General features: G+C 41.8%; 1 protein-coding gene across 1 annotated transcript; it reads right to left on the bottom strand.

Annotated features, from left to right (window-relative positions):
- Nucleotides 1–3,680: 3,680 nt before the first annotated feature.
- Nucleotides 3,681–20,961, bottom strand: LOC123590495 (cationic amino acid transporter 3-like). The gene is given in 4 exon segments (XM_045463728.1): nucleotides 3,681–4,590; nucleotides 4,592–5,661; nucleotides 5,664–6,159; nucleotides 20,868–20,961. Coding segments are annotated over 3 exon segments (1,773 nt in total). The 5' UTR covers nucleotides 5,980–6,159; nucleotides 20,868–20,961; the 3' UTR covers nucleotides 3,681–4,203.
- Nucleotides 20,962–22,103: the final 1,142 nt, after the last annotated feature.

Below are 22,103 nucleotides of genomic sequence, written 5' to 3' on the forward strand. Positions count from 1 at the left end.
TCAGGCATTTTCCTGCCCAGGGCTGTATTTTCCCTGTTGCTCTTTGAATGAACACTGTTCTTACTGTTGGGTCTAGAGGAAGGAGAGAACCTACTCCTTGCCCTGAACAAGACTCCACTCTGATGGAACAGGACAGTCACCAGAACTCAGGCATAACCACACTAAGGCAAAAGTAGAAGTGCCTGGGTACAGTTCTAGTTGCTGGGTACAGATCCAGATACAGTTCTAGATATAGTTTGAATGGAGAGAAATGCTGTTTGTCAATTCTTGCAGAAGAATTCTCACAGAAGATAGTTAAAGGAATAACACAGTGCTAGCCTGAAAGGTAGAAGCATTTCTGTACCAAAGAAATGTGGAAGGTTCAATTCAATTTAACATAAATTTGTTAAATGCTCATAATGTGCCTGGTCCCAGCTGGATGTTCTGGGGCAGTGAACAAGATACACTCCTTACCTATGATCTACAATCAAGAACAAAATGAAGAAAATAAAGACACTCAGATAACTTTGGTATCTTAATTTTTTTTTAATTTCAGCTTTATTCAGGTATAACTGATATATAAAGTTGTAAGATATTTAAAGTGTACACTGTGGTATTTTTATGGACATATTCATTGTGAAATGATTCACTATGATTTCCCCACTGTGAAAGGATTAACGTGGTACTTTAATCTAAGTGTTTCATTAAATGAAGATAAGTGTTCAAAGGGCACCTTTTGCTTCCCTCACTTCATCTTTACATACCAAAGGGCAACAGTTGGTGCTTTGGTTTTCTATGTGAGGTCCCTGGAGCAGCAGCAGCAGCATTTAGGAGCTTGTTAGAAGTACAAGTTCTGGGTCCCACCCAAGCCTACTGAATTCCAAAATCTGGGGTGGGACCCAGCAGTGCTTTCATGGGCCCTCCAGGTGAGGTGACATACACTAAAATTTGAGCACCGCTGAGCAGAGTACTATTCCTGGCCTCTATCCACCCACCCTTCTCACTGTGACTTGATTAGTGAGTTGAAGAGACAGCACTGAGTATGCCCAGCTCAGCCCCAGTTTTTGTTGGTTTTCTTTCTGTATCCAGAACCAACCTGCCCAGAACACATGCATTCCAACCTGCTCATACAGGAGAAAATCTAATAAAATCAGACTCTCTCTAGTGGTGGAGGGTGGGGGATGTTCAGCACTACTTGCAATGAGGATTAAATCGAATTTAATGATGCAGGATTGGCAACCCAATTAGGCTGCAGATCTACAGCTGATGGTTTAATCATCTCTATGTCTTGATTATTAATTGGTTCCAAACATAGGTAGGGGAAATTGGGGTGTTACTTATTGTACCTCTACAGCTCCAACAATGGGTTGTAGTAAAATGTGGGTTCAGATCACATGCAGTAGAGAGACATATTTAAGATAATAACAGGGCATAAGAACCAGAGGAAATCCTAGAATCTTTTAAGTAAAAAGAATGTTAGAAAGTATTGGTTGTGACCTCTCATGTTACAGATAAATAAGCATAGCATTTAAGGCACTGACTGGCTTGCTCAAGGTCACATTGCCAATTAGTGGTAGAAACAAGACCAGAACATAGGACACCTGGCTCTCAGCTGTTCACTTTCTGAGCACTGGACCAAAACAGACAACCATAGAGAAATTTTGAAGTCCAAAAATGCAGATATTGCCAAGTAGAAGAATTAACCCCAGGGATTTTCAGTATGGGTAGTGGGTTCAAAGCCAAAGTGCTTTGTGCTCAGAGGAAAGCTCTGGCTCCAATCCACCTGTGCACGTTCTGTTGGCCCCTCTCACAGCCAAGGCTCAAGCGACACGCCATGTTCAGTATGGTCTAAACACTGCTTCGTTTTCCTTTGCTTTTCTTTGTGGTGTTCACTCTGCATACAATCTCTCCCTGCTGTCCATGTGTGGCAAAATCCTATCTGTCCCTGGAGAGAGAGAACTCAAATGGCATTCCTCTACAAAGTCTTCTCTGATTTCACAGATCAACCCTCACCACTGTGTCAGCCACAGATGATCTTCCTCCACTCTGAATTCCTAGGACACTTTATTTGCGTATTCCTTATGACAACACTTTCCACTTTGTGTTACAGCTATGCTTTACCTCTTATATTACAATATAAGCTCCTTAAAAGCAGGGGCTATATTTTATCTTTTTTTGTTTTTTTTTCTAGTTTCTTTTATTTATTGAAGTATAATTAATACACAGTGTTGTTATATTACTCATATATACAATATAATAATTTAAAATTTTCACACATTTCTCCATGCTCATTAAGATATTAAGTATACTCTTAATTCCCTTTATCTAAATCACACATCCCTCTGGGGCACCTGGGTGGCTCAGTCAGTTAAGCATCCCACTTCAGCTCAGGTCATGATCTCGAAATCAGTGAGTTCAAGTCCCACATAGGAAGCTCTGTGCTGACAGCTCAGAGCCTGGAGCCTGCTTCATATTCTGTGTCTCTCTCTGCTCCTCCCCCACTCACACTCTGTCTCTCTCTATCTCTGAAAAATTAATAAATGTTAAAAAAAAATTTTAAATCACCCATCTCTCTACCCATCTCCCCTTTGGCAACTACCTGTTTGTTCCCTGATTTAGGAATCTGGGACAGTTTTTGTTGTTGCTGTTTTGTGAGTGTGTGTGTGTGTGTGTGTGTGTGTGTGTGTTTTGTTTTTGCTTGTCTGCCTTTTCTTCTTTCTTTCTTTCTTTCTTTCTTTTTAATTTGTTTTATTTCTTAAATTCCTCATAAGAGCAAAAACATATGGCATTTGTCTTTCTCAGACCGACATATTTCAATTATCATTATACTCACCCAGTTCATCCATGTTGTTACAAATGCCAAGATTCCATTCTTCTCTATGGCTGAGTAATAGTCCATTATATATACATATGTGCCACATTTTCTTTATCCATTCATCTACTGATGGACATTTGGGTTTGCTTCCATGTCCTGGCTATTGTAAATAATGCTACAATAAACATAGGGGTGCATATATCTTTTCAAATTTTTTTAATGTTTATTTTTGAAGGAGAGAGACAGAATGAGAGCAGGGGAGGGGCAGAGAGAGAGGGAGACACAGAATCCAAAGCATGCTCCAGGCTCTGAGCTATCAGCACAGAGCCTGACATGGGGCTCAAACTCACAATCTGTGAGATCATGACCTGAGTGAAGTTGGTCACCCAACCGACTGAGCCACCCAGGCACCCCACACCTTTACAAATTAATGTAACCAAAAAGCTTTTGCTTTTGGTTTCCAGAAAAGGAAACCATCAACAAAACAAAAAGGCAACCTACTGAATGGGAGAAGATATTTCCAAATGATATATTCAATAAGGGATTAATACTCAAAATACATAAAGAATTTATACAACTCAACACCAATGAAACAAATAATCCAATTAAAAAGTGGGCAGAGATCCTGAATAGATATTTTTCCAAAGAAGACATATAGATTGCCAACAGACTCATGAAAAGATGCTTAGCATCACTAACCATCAGGAAAATATAAATTAAAACTGCAATCACATCATCAAATATCATTTTATACCAGTCAGGATGGCTAAAATAAAAAAAAAAAAAAAAAAAAAACAAAAACAAAAACAAAAACAAGAAAATGTGTTGGCAAGGATGTGGAGAAAAAGGAACCTTCATGCACTTTTGGTGGGAATGTCAACTGGTGCAGCCACTAAGGAAAACAGTATGGAGGTTCCTCAAAAAGTTTAAAAAAGGAATTACCACATGATCCAGTAATTCTGTTACTGGATATTTTCTTAAATGATCTCTACATGCAAAATGGGCTCACACTCACCACACTGAGATCAAGAGTCAGCTATACTGACTGAACCAGCCGGGCATTCCCTACCTCCTAGCTACTAGTAGATATTTAATGAAGAAAAGGAAAACATTTTACAACTTTCTTTTAAAAAATAATTTTTTAAAGTCAGAAAGCAGCTAATGACACAACTGAAAAGGAGACAAGTAACAAAAGGGGGGGGGAGCAAACACATATCCTTCACTTCACCATAAATACACAGCTCTTTTAGTGTTTCCCCACCAACATCCCATGGGAGGCCTAGCTTTCCATGAACTCAGGAGTAAATTCCATTACTGTGCAGGGAAAACTTACTGCATTCAGGTGTGATGATTTCAAACAAATATGTACTGGCACTGCTGAGTTCAAGTTCTACAGTTTGGGCCCTAACTTAAGTGGGGTTAGTGACCAGGTTGTGCTGAACTCCATAGGCAAAGTAGATAGCAAACCCAATCAGAGTCCAGACACCAAATCGGGCCCAGGTGCCAGCTGTCATCTGCATCATAAGGTAAACATTCATGAAGATGCTCAGTAGTGGGAAGAGAGGCACAGCAGGGACCTTAAAATGAAGGGGACTGGAGCTCTGCGGCTGTCTCCAGATTACCCCAGTGATCCCAGTGATGAGCACCAGGAGGAGCACAACCACTGAAATCCACGCTAGGTTTCCAGAAAGCAGAACTGGCCAGTGGGCCAGCACCAGGCAAAGAAGAGTGAGCAGCAGAGCAAGCAGTGAGGAGCAAACATAGACAACCCGGCCAGAGAGTGGAGTGGGGGTGGGAAAAGCTGCCTGGAAAAAGTAGTCCCTGTAGAGTCAGCCTCTCTGCTGCAGATATATTCTGTTGCTGCACCTCTGCTTCATGTCCCCCATTCCTCCTATCAGGTTGATACCTGATGATGAGAACACAAAAAGCAACCAGAGAATAAGATACCAGTGTCCTAATTGACCTGAGGTCCACAAGATCAGTGATTCCAAAGAAGAATATCGTGATTGCTGCAATAATCGTAAATACCACAGTGGCCATGAATCGGGGGTATACACTGGTATAGATCCTGGTCAAGACAGGAAACAGGAGGCCATCTTCTGCCATCATGCATATCACCCACTGTATGGGGGTCATAAAGCCCATGAAAATGCCACAAACACTACAGAAAAATCCAAAACCTACAACATAGTAGGCAGGGGCCCAGCCAATATGGAGAAATGCCTCAGGCAAGGTGGTCCCAGGTTGAAGCTTGTAGTAAGGCACCGTAAGTGTAAGTACAGAAAAGACACCAAAATATACCACAAAGCAGATGAACAGTGAAATCACAATGCCCATGGGGATAGAACGCTGGGGATTCTGGACGTCTTTCACTCTGGTAACAATAATACTGAAACCTATAAATGTATAGAAACAAGTAGCTGCTCCACGGAGAATCCCCTGGAAGCCAAAAGGCACAAATCCTCCAGAGCCCAGAGGGCCCAACTTAGAAGTGTCATTGAGTCCAGCCTTTATGTAGTCCTCTTCTGTGAGCTGCCAGTTGTGCAGGTCCCCCTTAATGAAGCCAGAGATGATGACAAAACTGAGAACCAAAATTTTCACCAATGTGAACACTTTGGAAAGGGCAAATAACTCATAAAAATTCATATATTCAATTTCTCTAAGTAACAACAGAAGGACCACAGCAAAGTAGCCTAGATTGTCTGCAAGGACTTGAGGAACATGCTGAGAGATGCTTTCACGCAGGGTCTGAGACATCTGGTTCCCAAGCAGGTTTTCAAAGGTTAAGACCCAGGTCATGGTATAAATGACTGTATCAGCAATAAAGGACAGGATGAGGTTCCAGCCAGTGATGAAAGCCCAGAGTCACCAATAATGACATAGGTGTAGAGATATGAGGAGCTAGAATGGGGAACCCAGGCACTAATCTCAGCATAGCACAGCCCAGTCAACACAAAAGATAAGCCAGCCACCAAAAAGCAGATCACGATGGTTGGTCCTGCTTGATTGCTGATCATCTCACAAGCCAGGATGTACACACCTGCACCTATTGTGCGGCCCACACCCAGGGCCACTAAATCCAGAGTGCTCAGGCTTCTTTCAAAGGAAATCTCAAATACTTCTTCCTCCAGTGGACGTCTGCATACCAGCTTTTGGCCAAATCTGTGAAATGCCTGACACAGCATTCTAGCTGGAATTGAAGAAGATTCTAAGGATTAGAGAGCTATAGCAAGCCTGGGGAGTGTTGGATCAGTTCAGTGAGGCTGAGTTAAGCTGAGTTGCGTTGGGGTAGCCAATTTCCCTTGTTCAAGATTCAAAGCTGCTGCTTCATATTTCTTCTAGTATGTGGTATCCTTCCATAATTCCTAGGTAAACAATAAATATTTATTGAATAATGTTGTTCAACCAAACAAAAAAACTCAGAAGCCGCATATAACTTGTTGCAGCCCAAATATCACAGAAACCGACACCAAAAGAAATTATAGAGAAATCAACTCTGCTTTCCCCCCTAAAAAAGTGCCAAATACCTTCCAACATTCTCCTTTTTTTGCACACCACATGACATAATCCCATTTGGATTCATCTAACTCATGTAGCTTTATGTACTAATTAAGCTTTAAGACATAACAGGGTGAATGTATTGTGCAATAATTTACACATGGGATATTTGCATGGTGCTTGAGCTTGAGTTATGACACAGTTCACAGACTAGAGGTCCTTGTTGCAATTATAGAGCCATATTGAGAATATCATCTGAGTTTAAAATACAAATATTTGCTCCTAGTTTTAAGACCCTTACCCCCAAATCAGCTAGCCAAGGTCTGATATCATTTTTGCCCCCTTTATCCCCATTCTGCATCATCCATTTAGCTGTACTGATGTCACAGAATGTACAGTCCAACTCTTCACTTTACCCTCCTAGGCCCACATGGATGCTGTGAAAAGAGACGAAAAGGGAGAAAGGGGGATAACTACCTGCAAGGTAAGAAACAGGATTTCTGGAAAGAAAACAATGGAGAAATGGGTGCAGCAGGCAACAAAGAGTCCATTACTAAGAGGGGAGAAGAGCCAGAAAAGTCATTTTATGATATCTGATATGCAATAAACCACATAAAGTAACCAGATAAATATTCACCACAGTTTTTATGTCCACAGTTTTGAGACTGTGATGGATAGAAAGAAAAGAAATAAGTCATTTAGCTCAGTATCTCACAACCAAAACAATTCCTTCTGTCTTCTTCCTCTCTGGATTCCAAGAAAGAAGGTGAATTCACTTCTGCAGAAAGTCTCCTCACTGGCCACATTGTGCTTTATAAACACCCTGCACCATCTGTGGTGTCAGTAGCCAACTGCCTGGAGACCCTGCATTGATCTGTGGACTTGTATTAAAACACTCACCTGTAACTCCCTTTTAATTTTTCACAAGGAGTTATATTTAACTCACTTAAACCATAGTCTGAATGTGTTCTTAGTGAAGGAATCCTGCGTGTGGTTCCTCCTTCCCCTCCTCCCTGGCTGCTATTCAAATGGGCCCCTCCTCAAGGGGAGCAAGACTTTAGGTGAACAATTCACAGCAATGCCCCAGAAAGGAGTAGTGGAGAACAGAGAAAACAAAGTCATGCAGCCCCCACTCTCCTCTCTATTCAGGATTGGATTTTGAGAGAATTTTAAGAAATGTTAATAGAGGTTTCTAAAGACGGAAAGACAAATCAAAATTGAAAAGTCTTCTCTACAGATTATCAAAAGGAACCCTTGGATTATGGGTCAGACCTTCTGTCTACAAATCCATCTAGACTCCTTATTTGCCACCCACCAGTTCCAATGTTATGATTTACTAACAAGCACACAACATAGACAAAGAGAGTCAATACTTAACTCAGGGAAATTTTCTACACTATAAATGTGATTGATGTGTCCCCCACCCACCCCCAGGCTTCAACTCTTCAGTGGTTCCCATTGCCCTTCATTCTTAATCCTGTCTTCCTTCATCATCTGACCTGTGCTTATTCCTCTAGCATCATCCCCTGCCCAGTTCGTAATGCAACTGCAAAATCCTACACCCATCCTGTTCCCCTGCTTCTAATGCCTTCTTGTCCCCTTCACTTAGCTAACCCCACTTCTCTTTCGGTTCCCAGCTCAGATGTTGCTGCCCCAGGAAGCCTCCCCTGACCCTTATGCTGCCTTTCTTATGTGTTCTCATAGCACCCAGACTTCCCTCATGTGCCATTTATCATAATGTAGCAAAAATTCCAGGTCAGCTGCCTGTCTCCTCCATCAGAGTGTGAATTAAGTGCTCAATAAATACTTGTTGAACAAATACACAAACTGAGAAGAGAATCCTGAAAGAACACATAATCCAGAATTCCTATCTACTTTACTTTGAGATACATACTTTGTAGCCAAGTAACTTTTATAAATCTGGCCCAGGTAAAGATATAAATGACATTACCCTTCTTATAAAAGGCAATCAAAATCAAAAGTGTGGAGAGAAAACCAACTGTGATAACGCCTAGACTGCACATCATTCATGGCAGGTATAAACCACAAAGAGTGATAAAAAAAAATTGTTTGCCTTTGAGGACAGCTGTTTTAAAACTATCAGGCACCCTTGGGTTATAGGCAACCAACCACCCAAGCCCAGTTAGGGAATCCCTATTTTTTTTGAAGGCATCATGTTCAAGCCCTATAATCTAGGTGAGGTGTCCTAATGTAGAGGTTCTCACTTCAGGGGACAAAGGGAGGCATAATGAAGACATCTTGGAACATTTTCAAATGTCATATCCTCTCCCTCTGGAGATTCTTTTCCACTAGCCCCATACTTCCCATGACTGCTCTAAGCCACCCAATTGACAGGAATTGCTGTCAATCTCAAAGGAAAAATATTCTAAAAGTTTCCTTCACAGGAAGGCAGCACAGTTTAGTAGTTAGTAGTAAAGCTCTGCAGGTAAACTGTTCAGGATCAAATCACAACTCAACCTCATACCTGGTGACTCTGAACAAATTATTTTACCTCTCAGGGCTTTAGTTTCCATGACAGTTAAATGGGAGTAAAAGTAAATACCTCACAAGGTTGTAGCAAGGAGTACTTAGCTCAGTACCTAGCAAACAATATGTACTTAATATAATCTACCTAAATGTTTAATATTGAAATCTGATTCAAAGTCCACAAACCTTGAAAATCATTTAGTATTTATAAATTTCTAACCTCAAAATGACTCATTAAACCTCGAGCCTGTTAGCTAACCCTAATGAGAAAATGAAAACTGTTTTATTCCATATAATTCACCTTGAAACTCTAAGGACTCTAATTAAACACCCTCATACAAGCTGGTGCTAAACACATGCGGGTCCCAGGAAGACTGAGTTCAACCAGGCATCAAAAAATGCAAGGCTCAAATACAATAATAATATCTTTCCCCATGGATGCCTCATCTTATTCCTGGGAGAGGCAGTACTGGGTACTATAGAGGTAAGAGCAATGAATATTATATCAGAAATTTTGGATTTGAGACCTAGCCCCTCTGCTTGACTATATAAACTAGAGTAATTTGCTTAATCTCTCTAAGCCTCAGTTTCCTCATCCACCTAGAAGCTTACTGGATTTTCCTTACTGGATCAACATGAGAATTGGATGAGAAGATACAAACTATCTGGTGGGAGTGTAACTGGGGCCACAATCCTGAAGCACAATTTTAGCGCCATTAAGAATGCACACCCTCCCACCCCACAATCTCTCTCTGAGGTCAACACCCTAAGGAAACTCCCTCCTGAGTCCACAAGGAGACTCATATGAGCACGTTCAACAAAGGAAGTTTATGATAGCAGGAAGTTGGAAGATATGCCAGAGTCGATTACTACAGAAATATATAAGTAAAAAGTGCCCTACGTGCACAATGAAACATTACACAGCACTCAGATATAATAAAGTAAATTCAATAGCAATTGGATAGGATGATGTTTAGTAGGAAAAGTAAAAAGCAGGACGAGGTGTATAGCGCAATACCATTTATGGACATTTATAAAACATCCAAAAAATGCCGTCTGTTTGTCAAGGATAAACGTGCGTTTGATAAAAATGAGATGAAATTCCTCTGCTCAAAGTCTTCCACTGGTTTCCCTTCTTAATTTTTTTTTTAATTTTTATTTATTTTTGAGAGAGACAGAGGAAGTAAGAGAGGGGCAGACAGAGAGGGAGTCAGAGAATCCGAAGCAACTCCCCACTGTCATTGCAAAGCCCGATGTGGGACTTATCACTATTGAAGGTACTATATGTTTTATTTATTTATTTGTTCATGATTTATCTCACTCCAAAATAATGTAAGCTCCATGAAAGCAGGACTTCTTTTTTAGTGTTTTGCTCCTGGCTATATTCCCCACACCTATAACTGTGACTTACACAGTTGACACTTTGAATTTGTTAAATGGTTGAATGTATCTAAATACACATATAGAGCATGGATTGGAAGAGCATTTGTTAATATAATAAAGCAAGTACCTCCAGTGAGGATGGAAAATGAGAATAAAGATGAGGATGAAAGGTGAAAAAAAATGCACTGAAAAGGGGCCTGACAGGAAGCAATGGTGCTAACAGTCCATAACTGAGGGAGGGGTTGACTCCACTCGGCGCACTTCAGGTTCAACAAAGGAATTGCATGAGACAATGTGAGAACAGCTGGTTAATCTAATAAAGGACAGAAACTCAACAGATTTAAATTGAAGGGAACTGGAATCCTATAATGTCAGCATATAGAGAATACAGAGAAGGAATACCTGCTAGAAAGAGGGTGGAGTTCCCTACCAGTTCCCTCTGAACCCATCTCCCTTTTCCCAATTCCTCTTTCTCCTTCAGATCCTTCAACTGTCTCTGGAGGCTCCTTTCTGGACACTAAGGATGCTTGTACCACATCTCTCTCTGGGGAACTGTCCCTAGTCACCTACCTCACAACAAAGACACAAAAATGGGTCCTAACATTTGTTGAGTCACACGCCCCTCTGAGGTTGATCACCTCAAAAAAATGTCCTACACTCTTCTGAAGTCCATCCATGGATCCTGAGGAGGAATCCCAGAGGAGGACCATCTGAATGGCAGGGTGGGAGATGGGTAATGCTTTTGATAATTTCTGTTTCCCTCAACTGTGTTGTGCAGGGTGGTCTTTGTGCTCTTTCCACTTTTACTGAAGATGACAGACAGTGGGCTGCAAAGTATGAAGATACCAGAGACGCAACCCAGAGAACAAAACATCTGGGAATGAAACAATCACATTTCATGACTCCAACAGAAGCAGGCCGAACAAACAAATGAACAAGCAAACTCACAGAAGAGAAAGCACACCAGTGATTGGGAATCCTGAGAAAGTACCACAAATCCAGCTTATAATAACAGCAGAGAGAAACATTGTCCTCAAGCACCATGTTCAGAAATGCCCTCTCTCTTTGAAATAATCTATGATTATTTCAATAGTTTATATCCAGTAGTTTATATTCAGTCCAGACTCTGACCCAGCTGTCAAAGTCCCACCCTAATTCTGTCCCCACCCTCAGGCCCATCACCTCCTTCCTGACTCAGCTGCTCAGATCCTGACTTACCCTTCCTGGGATGAGCCTTTGGCCTAAGTAAGTGCCTGTCCTGCAAGGGATGCCCTCCTCACTCCTTTCTGCCCAGTCTTTATGCTCTACCTCTTCTCAACCCTATTCTACAACCTTCCCGCTACACACATCAAAGAAGCCTTTCCTAAGACTTCCTGACTGATCCCCATCGCCCACCTCCTCTCCTTCCTGCCAGCACTTAGAGCCTGTCCTGATGCTTAGCTGAAACTAGTTTTCCCTTTCTGTCAGCTGGTGTCCTGGGTAGGTCACTTAAATTCCTTTAAGGTCTAAAAGCTGCCAGAGGGCAGGGCCAGGTTTCATATACCTTCCTCTTTCTGAATTTCACACTCCCACCCCCAACCTACAGTAACCAGGATAAGGATCTGCTCATAATTGTACCAGGAAACCAAAAGGCATTTAGGACAGAGAAAATGAATATGTAGATGTATTGATTCACTACTACATCTTGACATTCCTGTAAGTTGGATTTAAGAGAGACAGAGAGAGAGAGAGAAAGAGAGAGAGAGAAAGGGCCAAACCTAGTTGGAAACAGGAAACTAGAACATGCATCATCATCTATTTCAAGTGCATTTCCTAAGGGCATTTCCTAATGAGGTCCCACAGTATATGAATATCAGTTTAATTAGGAAACTGTCTCTCCCAAAGGAGGTGCTTGTTCAGAGGAAGTGCTGAAAGAAATGCAGAGAGAGGCCAGGGAATATGAAGACAGCTTGTATAAATTCCATAATGCCCTGTTCTCCCCACTTCCTTCCCTCTCCTCCCTGGGTTTCTCTCAGTCTCTGAGCTCCTTCCAAACTCCAATACAAAAGTTCCATCCCAAGTCAACAAAAGAACTCCTGTCAAGTCCAAAATTTCACTCACTAAATTGCAAGCTGTCTTGCTTTCTCAACCAGCCCCACCTGCTCTCCTTTGTCCTGGAGGTCCTAGAGACTCCTCTGTCTCTAAAAAGAGTACTGCCCTCACTCTGGACATTTCCTTTTCAAAACATTTTTCCAAGGCAGTAAGTTCTACTGGCTCTCTTGGTTGGATGTTAACACCCCTGCAATCAGGAAGTTGGCCTAGTGGCTCCTCTTGAATAGCCTCAAAGAGAGTTTGGATACCACTTTGCTAGAAGTTTGAGACACTCTTGAGAGGAAGGTTAATGAGGATGTTAAATAATTATTTTCCAGTTCTCAATGATTCAGATAAGTGGACTTAAATGAAACACCTCCAAATATTATAACAATTCTTTGTATCCAAGGACAGCTCCTTCCTGAGTGTATAAATTATCTCATCCTTCTTAAAATTTTCCAGACAAGGAAAACTCTGGAGCCAATCTAACCAGTGGCTCCCAAACAAACAAGTATAAAGCTCTTTGGATAGCTGAGCTTCCCTGGAGTTTCTGAACTTCTAACTCAAGCAGCCCTGCAACTCTGGAAGGGGGAAGTCAGGAATACAGGAGTAGAGGTTTGAGTTCAGGGCCAGAGCTTGAAATAATACTAAGTGTGGTACATGTGTACACCAACATTCCAAAGTAGAAACAGTTCAGAATACATATGAAAAGCTAAACAGAACAAAAGCTGCCATGAACACTGGGGCCAAGTCTTATATCCAAGGGTACCAAAAATTAGTTAACAAAATCAAATGAAAAATGAAATCTTCCCATTTTCCCTGTTTCTGTCTTCTCTAGAAGTCTGTGTCCAGGGGCACCTGGGTAGCAGAATTGGTTAAGCATCTGACTTCAGCTCAGGTCATGATCTTGCAAGATCATGTCTCGTGGGTGTGAGCCCTGCATCAGGCTCTGTGCTGACAGCTTAGAGCCTGGAGCCTGCTTTAGAGTCTGTGTCTCCCTCTCTCTGCTGCCCCACCCCCACTTGTGTTCTGTCTTTCTCTCTCTCTCTCAAAAATAAATGAACATTAAAATTTTTAACTAAAAAAAATAGAAGTCTATGTCCAATCATAGTCCTTCATATATTCATTCAACAAATATGCTGCTCCCCATTTATTCAGCAGTGCACATAAAACAAATAAAACACAAAAATCCCTCCACTCAACGTGCTTACATTCCTGCAGTGGAAAGCAAACAATAAACAAATAAGTACTATGAAGATATACTGTGTTGGATTTGCAATCAATGCTGCAAAGAAAAGGGAAACAAGGAAAGGTTAGGATGTGTTCAGAGTGGGTGTTGTGATTATAAAAAAGGATGATCTGAGACAGCCTTACCTGCACACTCTTGTGCAACCATCACTACCATCATCTCCAGAACTTGTTCATCTTCCTCAGCTGAAACTCTGTACCCACTCAACAGCAACTCCCCATTCTTCCCTCCCTGCAGCCCCTGACAACCAACCACCACCTACTTTCTGTCTCTATAAATTTGACCACTCTGGGTACTTTATGTAAGTGGAATCAAACAATATTGTCCTTTTGTTACCAGCTTATTTCACTTACGTAATGTCTTCAAGGTTCACCCATGTTGGAGCATATGTCAGAATGTCCTTCCTCCTCAAGGCTCAGTAATATTCCATTATGTATATCCCACATCTTGCTTATGCATCCATGCACTGATGGGCATGTGCGTTGTTTCACCTTTTGGCTTTTGTGAGTAATGCTCTTATGAATACAGGTACAGAAATATCTTTTTGAGTTCTTGCATACAATTCAATAGTATATACACCTGGAAGTGGGATTGCTGGATCCTATGGTAATTGTGTGTGTATGTATACACACACACACACATATATGGAGAGAGAGAGAGAGAGAGAGAGAGAGAGAGAGAGAGAGAGATTGTCATACTGTTTTCCACAGCATCTGCACCATTTTACATTCCTACAAGCAATGCACAAGCCTCCCAATTTCTCCACATCCTAGTTAACACTCATTATCCTCTGTTTTTATTTAATAGCAGCTATCCTAATGGGTGTGTGGTGGTAAGTGGCTACTTTTGAGAAATATCAAGGAAGCCTGTAGAGCCGAGACAGAGTGAGTGAGAGGGAAGCAGTAGGGGATGAAATCAGAGAGAAAGCAGGAAGCCAGATCCTTCATGTAGGATCTGAGAGTCACAGTGAGGACTTTGGCTATTCCTATGGGTGTGATGGAAACCTTAGAAAAACTGATAGTTTTACATGTTGCCACTTAGACACTTATCACCTTGTCCACACTACCCCTTCGTCTAGAAGGATCCCATGGTTTGCAAATAGTTAACAAAATAGAAGGAAAACTATATATACCCAGGGCCAGCCTCCTGCCATTCTCCCTGGTCCACCCTCCTGGTCCATAAAATTGGTAACTCTGAACAACCAGCAGCCATCAGAGAGTACTGCCCTTGAAGTAAGATGAAGCCCTAAATCACATTCTTTCTGATCACTACATTGTACCAGATAAGTGACATGTAAGTGCTCATTACCATCCTTCTGGAAAATGACACTTACCTCAAGTCTTTTTTTAACTTGAGCTGCCTTTTATTTTTTAAGTTTATTTATTTTGAGAGAGAGAGAGTCAGACACGTAACTGACTGAGCCACCCAGAAGCCCCTTCTTCAAGTCTTAAACACACACACACACCCACACACACACACACACACAGTCCCAACCAGACCTGCAGTTTCATGCTATTACATCCAAACTTCTATGATTGTATTTCTAAAGCTTTCTTTTAAAGTTCTTCTACCACTTACTCATCCTACTAACCTTTTCTGTGGCTCCTGCTTGAACAGGATACACATGTACATCTTGATAGCATTAATTTCCCCACACATGTACATCTTGATAGCATTAATATCAGCCTTCACACAGACTGTCCTTCTCTGCCTAGAATACACCAAACCCTGTTTAACATGACCCTCCTTCTGGAAGCTTCTCTGGGCACACCTACAAATAGATATCTGATCTTTCCAGTGTGCTCTCTTTGCCCCCTGCTCTCTCCTCATTAATGTCCAGTGGCATAACTCACTGAACTAGAATTTTGTACTCAGAGGACACTCAGTTAAGAGAGGGTAGGAGTCAAAGGTGGTGAGGTGGAGCTGAGGAGCAGATCTTCTGCTTGAAGACACTTCCATCTTGCTTTTCCTTCTCCAGCTGAAGCCTGAGGTAGAAAGAATTAACTGGTCACAGCTAAGGAAGTATCCCAGGATTTAGAGCCCTTTTGGTGATATCAGGGGTCTCACACAAGAACTGAAGTCCAAGTCTCTTTCACCACAAAGTGAAAGTACAAAGGAAGCAATTTAAGTGAGCTCAGACAAAGTGCATTATCTATCACATTTATGGTTTGCTCCAGTGTCATACCCTTGATGTGTGACAACTGACATCAACACCAAGTTTTATTACTTTCACTGATTTACTTCATTTGGAAAATAACTCACCTAATGCTTTGCAATTAGACAACATGACACAGGACTCAAACTACAATAACTATAGTTAAGTCTTGTCTGCAAAAGGGAGGAGTGGGACAATAGTCAATTGACTAAATGCTGTGTAGAATATGATTAAACTTATTTAAGGAGGATAGGGAAGTATCCATGAAATGCCCTTAAATCATAGCTCCTAGAGAAAAGAATTTTCTGGATTGGCTGCCATTTTTCCTGTACTATCTGTGAATAAATATACAGGTGGGTTCAGTGTATTTTGAGTTGGATCTAAAGTGAAAAATTGGATGGTCCCACAGGAAGTTTCTATGTGAGATACACTGGATTCAATCTATTACAGATGAGGTTTCAACTACTGTAAGTGAATACAAAGAAAAAATCCAAATTAGAAAGTTCAGGCACCACAGCGATTCTTTGTACAAAAGAACTCAAGCAAAAGCAATATTTTCTTCCCCCTAAATTACCAACACCACCACTATTACCCCCCAAATCATCACACACTCAGTTTCACACAGCATAAGACAATGGGGGCAAATACAGAATTCCCCACTCTGGGAATTTACAATTAATGGCACTTCATGAATGCCTTCCCACCTACCAAAAAAAGTAAGAGATACATACACTATGAACCAGGAAGATATTCCTCAATCAGAAATGAACAAAGGCAAGGGCATGTCAAGATCCCAGATGCCTTCCTAGATGGAAGACAAGAGTAGTAAGGACCTCATTTTCCATTGTTGGCAAGAATTGTGAATACCTTCTGTGTACCATTAGTCAGCCTGAAGACCACATAGAAGAGTGGGGAATTATGCTATCTTGGCATTGTGTATAACTGTTTCCCAGGAAAACATCAATTCAAGTTATATCTTCAGCGTGGGCCATGATCCAAAAAACAGAGCCTCATTTAGGGCTTCCTTCCATGCCCCCCACCAAAAACATGAAACAAACTCCATAACACCTTGAACCAGTAAATCCAGCTTGCCCAAATAGACAGATCCAGGTAAATATTTGCTAGAGATATTGATACAGATCTATATACTATGATATAATATTAATAATAATTAAAAACAATAATTCTCCATCTTGGTCTGTGCAGAAAAATAAAAAAAGAGACAAACCACTGCAATGGTAAGAAATGTGTAACTTGTCCCCTGGGGAAAGAGAAGTAAAGCTCAGATAGCTTCCCTGAAAGGATGGAAAGAAAGCTGAAGTAACCAAATTCGCCTCAAACTAAAGAAAATAAATATCCAAAATTCTCTCCCAGGCATCTCCTGAGAACAACCTCACCAACTGATTCCTTAACAAGCATCCTCCCATCTATGATCTTACTTTGTACTGTATTCTGTTTGCATGTTATTTGGAAGAAGACTTTGTCTCCCCTTTCTAAAATAGAAACTCCTTAGGGTAGAACCTACTTAAGTTTTCTGAATGAGGCTAGAAACCCTAATTCTGCATGCAAGTAAACATTACTAGGTGAAACCATGACTTGAACTTGAAGGCATGACAGTCCCCAAACTGTCTGCTCATTAGACCAAGAGGAAACACAGCCACCTCCTCCAACTCACCTACCTACCCTACCACCCCCGTCATACATCTCTCAAATGAGATCCCACCTTGGCAGAGGCTGAATTCCAAGTCAGTTAAAACTCATCCTGATGCAGACTAACACACACCAGACCAACTGTATGTAGACCAAATCCATCCACACAAATGTAGACCAAAATCTATGTAGATGTAGACCAGAACATTTTTGCTTCCTTCCCACAATACCTATGGAGTCCTTGCTACATGCAAACATCACACTAGTACCACTGTGGGTAAACAATTAGCCAGAGCTTCTCTAGAAACTGTTGAGACTCGGGGCGCCTGGGTGGCTCAGTCGGTTAAGCAGCTGATTTCGGCTCAGGTCATGATCTCACGGTCTGTGAGTTTGAGCCCCTCGTCGGGCTCTGTGCTAACAGCTCAGAGCCTGGAGCCTGTTTCGGATTCTGTGTCTCCCTCTCTCTGACCCTCCCCCGCTCATACTCTGTCTCTCTTTGTCTCAAAAATAAATAAACATTAAAAATTTAAAAAAAAAAAAAAGAAAAAAACTGTATAGACTCTTATAAATACTTATCTAGTATCTTTCTGGGGTGGCTGTGAACAAAGAGACTTTTCTTAGTTTCTCTGGGATAAGTTCAGAGAAGACAGAGTTAAATGCAATGTTCCTCATTCATGATTTGACACATTTACAAGTTTAATTTCAGTCAGAATCCAGTATGTAAATTCTTAACATTTCTATCACGCCAAAACAAGATGATCAGCTTAAGAAATGAGAAAAGCTTGAGTTTCTGCTTCTAGAGGTCTTCAGAAACTAGATGGGCTACCAGGAAGAATCAGAATTAGATTTTCCAAACAGAAATCAGAAAGAGAGCTGGGAAAAGCCAAGGAGTGTGTGCAATTAATGGATTAGAAAGTGATGTGATTGGGGTGCCTGCATGGCTCAATCGATTAAGCATCCAAATATGGCTCAGATCATGATCTCACAAGTCATGAATTTGGACCCTGCATCGGGCTCTGTGCTGACAGCTCAGAGCCTGGAGCCTGCTTCAGATTCAGTGTCTCCCTCTCTCTGTCCCTCCCCTGCTTGCACTCTGTCTCTCTCAAAAATAAATAAACATTAAAAAAATTTAAAAATAAAGTGATGTGGTGCATTGATGTCAACAGTGAAAATCAATTTCTTCTCCACTTCCCCCTATGATTCTCTACTCCCTTTTCTCAGCCCCAGATCCTGTCAACATAGAACACCTAATAAAAGTCCTCAGGAGAAAGCAGTAGAAGGAAATCCATCTGTCTGCCCAACTTATTTTCCAAAATATAACTATGATGGAGGATGGACCTTGTCTACAATGAGCACTGATCCAAACGCATGTTTTCCAAGAACACTTGCTAAATAGCTTTGTTTCTTCTCACAAATCCTTCCTTTTCTTGTAAGCACACTCTAGATCCATCCAGTGGTCCCATCTATCCCTAAGTTCTGTCTCCACCTTCAGACTAGCAGTTGTGAGTTGTCAGAGCCCATGGCTACTACTTCCATTTACCTCCTCCCAGTATACACCCTCAGTAATACACTGCACACAAAGTGGCATAGAAAGACTGACTATCTCTCTGGTTATCTTCATTCATATCTTTAAATGTGTCTTTCTGTCCTCCCATGTAAGTACTTACCTGTCTCTTTATCTCTGTCATCTCTCACCAGACTTGCTCGGCTCCTCTCACAGCCCTAGGTAGCTGCTTCACACTGCCACCATCTCCCTTGGAAAGTTAACTTTTGTTTTGTTTTGTTTTGATTTGTTTTGTTTTGTTTTGGTTTGTTGTAGGAAATACACCAGATCATCTGAGTCAGAGTCCTGAGTTCTATTCCAAATATAGATCAACATGACTTCTCCACCAAGACCCACTTGCCTCATCCCAGATCAGCCAACATAATCTTTTTTTTTTCTTTTTTTTTTCTTTTTTTTTCTTTTTTTTTTTATTATATGAAATTTATTGTCAAATTGGTTTCCATACAACACCCAGTGCTCATCCCAAAAGGTGCCCTCCTCACCCACCCTCTCCTCCCTCCCACCCCCCATCAACCCTCAGTTTGTTCTCAGTTTTTAACAGTCTCTTATGCTTTGGCTCTCTCCCACTCTAACCTCTTTTTTTCTTTTTTCCTCCCCCTCCCCCATGGGTTCCTGTTAAGTTTCTCAGGATCCACATAAGAGTGAAACCATATGGTATCTGTCTTTCTCTGTATTCAGCCAACATAATCTATAACAAAGATCCACTGCCACCAACTTGTAGGGGACACTCTTCATCCCTCGTTCCTAATTCTTTTTAATCCCCACTCTGTTTTGAGATTTAGGCAATAATAAAAGAAAAAGGGATGAGGATAAACCAAGAGAATACAGTCCAAAAAGTATATTTATCAATTAAGAATATACTTTGTGAAAGAACCAGCCCTTTCCACGTGATTTTGTTTAAACTGAGGTTAAAAAGAATCTGCCTTTGGGAGGCAATAATGCATATCAATGATAATGGAGTGAATTTGCACAAGACTGCTAAAGAGCAAAAGAGGGACAATCTAGAAATAAACATTTGCCACATGTAATCATAAAACAAGTGTCATGCATGGATAAGTGTTGTCTGGGCTTCTGGTGTTGGGGTATTGCTCACAGTGTACATGGCAGTGGGGAGGAGGGGGAGGGTGGAGAACAGTTTAAGACTTCAAAGCGTGTTTAAAATTAAAGAGTTGCAAATATGTTGTGCAATAACAGCAAACTGCCTCTTTGAGACCAAGTGTTTTAATACCACTAGGCAACTACACCCCAGGGGAACTAGGTAATCTTTCCTCCAACAACCTGACCTGGTCTGTAATCAATCTGCACAACAACTTTTCAAATTACATTAAAAAAGGCTGATAGATACTTTCAAGCACCTGTAAAAATAGATATCTAACTCCTTAAGCAAGAAGGAAGAAGACCCTCAAATCCTCCATTGTGATGGTGGACCACCTTATTAACCTGACATGCTATTCTGCAAAATCCACACCAATGCCTTCCCTAAGAAGATATAATACAATTTCAGAACCTTCAGTGAGAAAAGTGTGGCAAAACTGCAAGAAGACAGCAGAGCCAGGTGGAAGAATCTTCATTCAAAGAACATGCCTAAGCATACTATGTGCTGGACCCTGTGGAAAAGACAAAGATGAAGAAAGCAAGCTCTGCACCAGGTCAGAAAGGAAAGGCCAGGAAGGAAGGCAGGGCCAAGAGGGGGAAAGGACACTGGGGGAGAAGCACCAAGGAATAACCTCCCCTAACTCATTTTCCTCAGTAGAACTGAGAATGTTTCTGATCTGGAAGACAACAGAGTGTAGGTCTCCAAATCACTCTAGCCCCAGAAAACCTACCTGCCCTTCCCAAATTCCTAAGGCCTCTGATCTGCACTTGCCAGAGCAAAGTCTAGCTCTGGTGCCGTGAAATACCCTCTGTTCAAACCCATAGGGTTTGGACAACCAGCTATTATCCAAGGCCAGCCTTCCTCCTCTCTGGCTCTGCCTCGGTTTCCTTGACAATCCTATAAACAGGAGAAATCACTTACCTATAGGCTTTTTCTTCCTTGGAGGAGAGAGACCTGAGAAGAAAGTGCAAGCCAAACCCAGAGACAAGTAGGGAGGTTGGCCAAGCAGTGTCAGGACTTGGAATGGAGCTTAGTGAGGCCCTCAGGGAGTTGAGGCCCTCAAAGAGGTGGGGCCCTTGGGAGGAGGGGCTCTTTGGAGGCAGAGCACTAGCAAGGCTGGCCCTCAGGGAGTTGGGGCCATAGGGAGGCAGGGACATCCAAAGGGTGGAAAAGGATGAAGGAGGTAGATTAGCTGGAATCCTGGAAGAAAGCTGGAGGTGGGCAATGGAAGACTAGTGGGGTTCTGCATTGGTGAGGAGGTGTCTGAGGACTTAAATGGGACTTTGTTGGAGACTCTGCTGGCAGCAAGATGTGAATTTAGAAGTAAACAAGCTTCCTAAGGTCCTGGGTATGGAGAAAGTCCTGGTTGGCAAGAGAGTGTGGGGAGCCAGGTAAAGCCCAGCCTGTGATTTGGAAGCCAGTCCTAGGACCATCTAAAAAGCCCATTAAGAAGTATTTAAACTAGAATAGAAGCACATCCAACCACCTCTCTCAGAATCTCCTACTAGGCTCCTCTACCAGCACCATCCAGCCTCAACCCATCATCCAACTTTCCCATCACTCCAGGAATGAAACGAAAGCATAGGGGGAAGGAGTTAAGATGGTGGAGAAGTAGGGGGACTGGGATTTCCTCATCCCTCAAACACAGTTGTATTGAGGTCAGACCACTTGGGACACCCAGGAAATTGACCTGCAGACTGACACACAGATCTCCACATTGGGAGGGACACAGCTTGGCAGGATCAAAGTGGGAGTATGTGAATTGAAGGTGATAAAAAAAGCATAGGCAGGGAAGGGAGAGAACCCTTTCTGTGGAGGGACAAAAGGGAGAGAAAGAGAGAGGGGTTGTGAAAGTGCAGCATCGAGTTAGCACAACAGGAAAACCTCTCTGGACCACAGACTAGGGAATGAGAAATATGAAGAGTGCCAGTTTCTTTTTTGCAAACAACCTTTGGAACTGAAACTCAGAGGTTTCAAAAGTGCACAACTTTCTACAGAAGGGAGCTGGGAGCTGTGGCACACACTCCTGGGGAGGAGGTAGCCAGCCCCGGAGTGAATAATGTCATGTAGCTATATCAGGGGCACACTGGGAGACGACAGTCCCTTCCTGGAGTACTTTCGGAGGAGGGTTTATTGCCTCCCCAAGGACAAAAGACC

This window comes from Leopardus geoffroyi, chromosome B4 (assembly GCF_018350155.1).
Source record: "Leopardus geoffroyi isolate Oge1 chromosome B4, O.geoffroyi_Oge1_pat1.0, whole genome shotgun sequence".
Lineage (NCBI taxonomy): Eukaryota > Metazoa > Chordata > Mammalia > Carnivora > Felidae > Leopardus > Leopardus geoffroyi.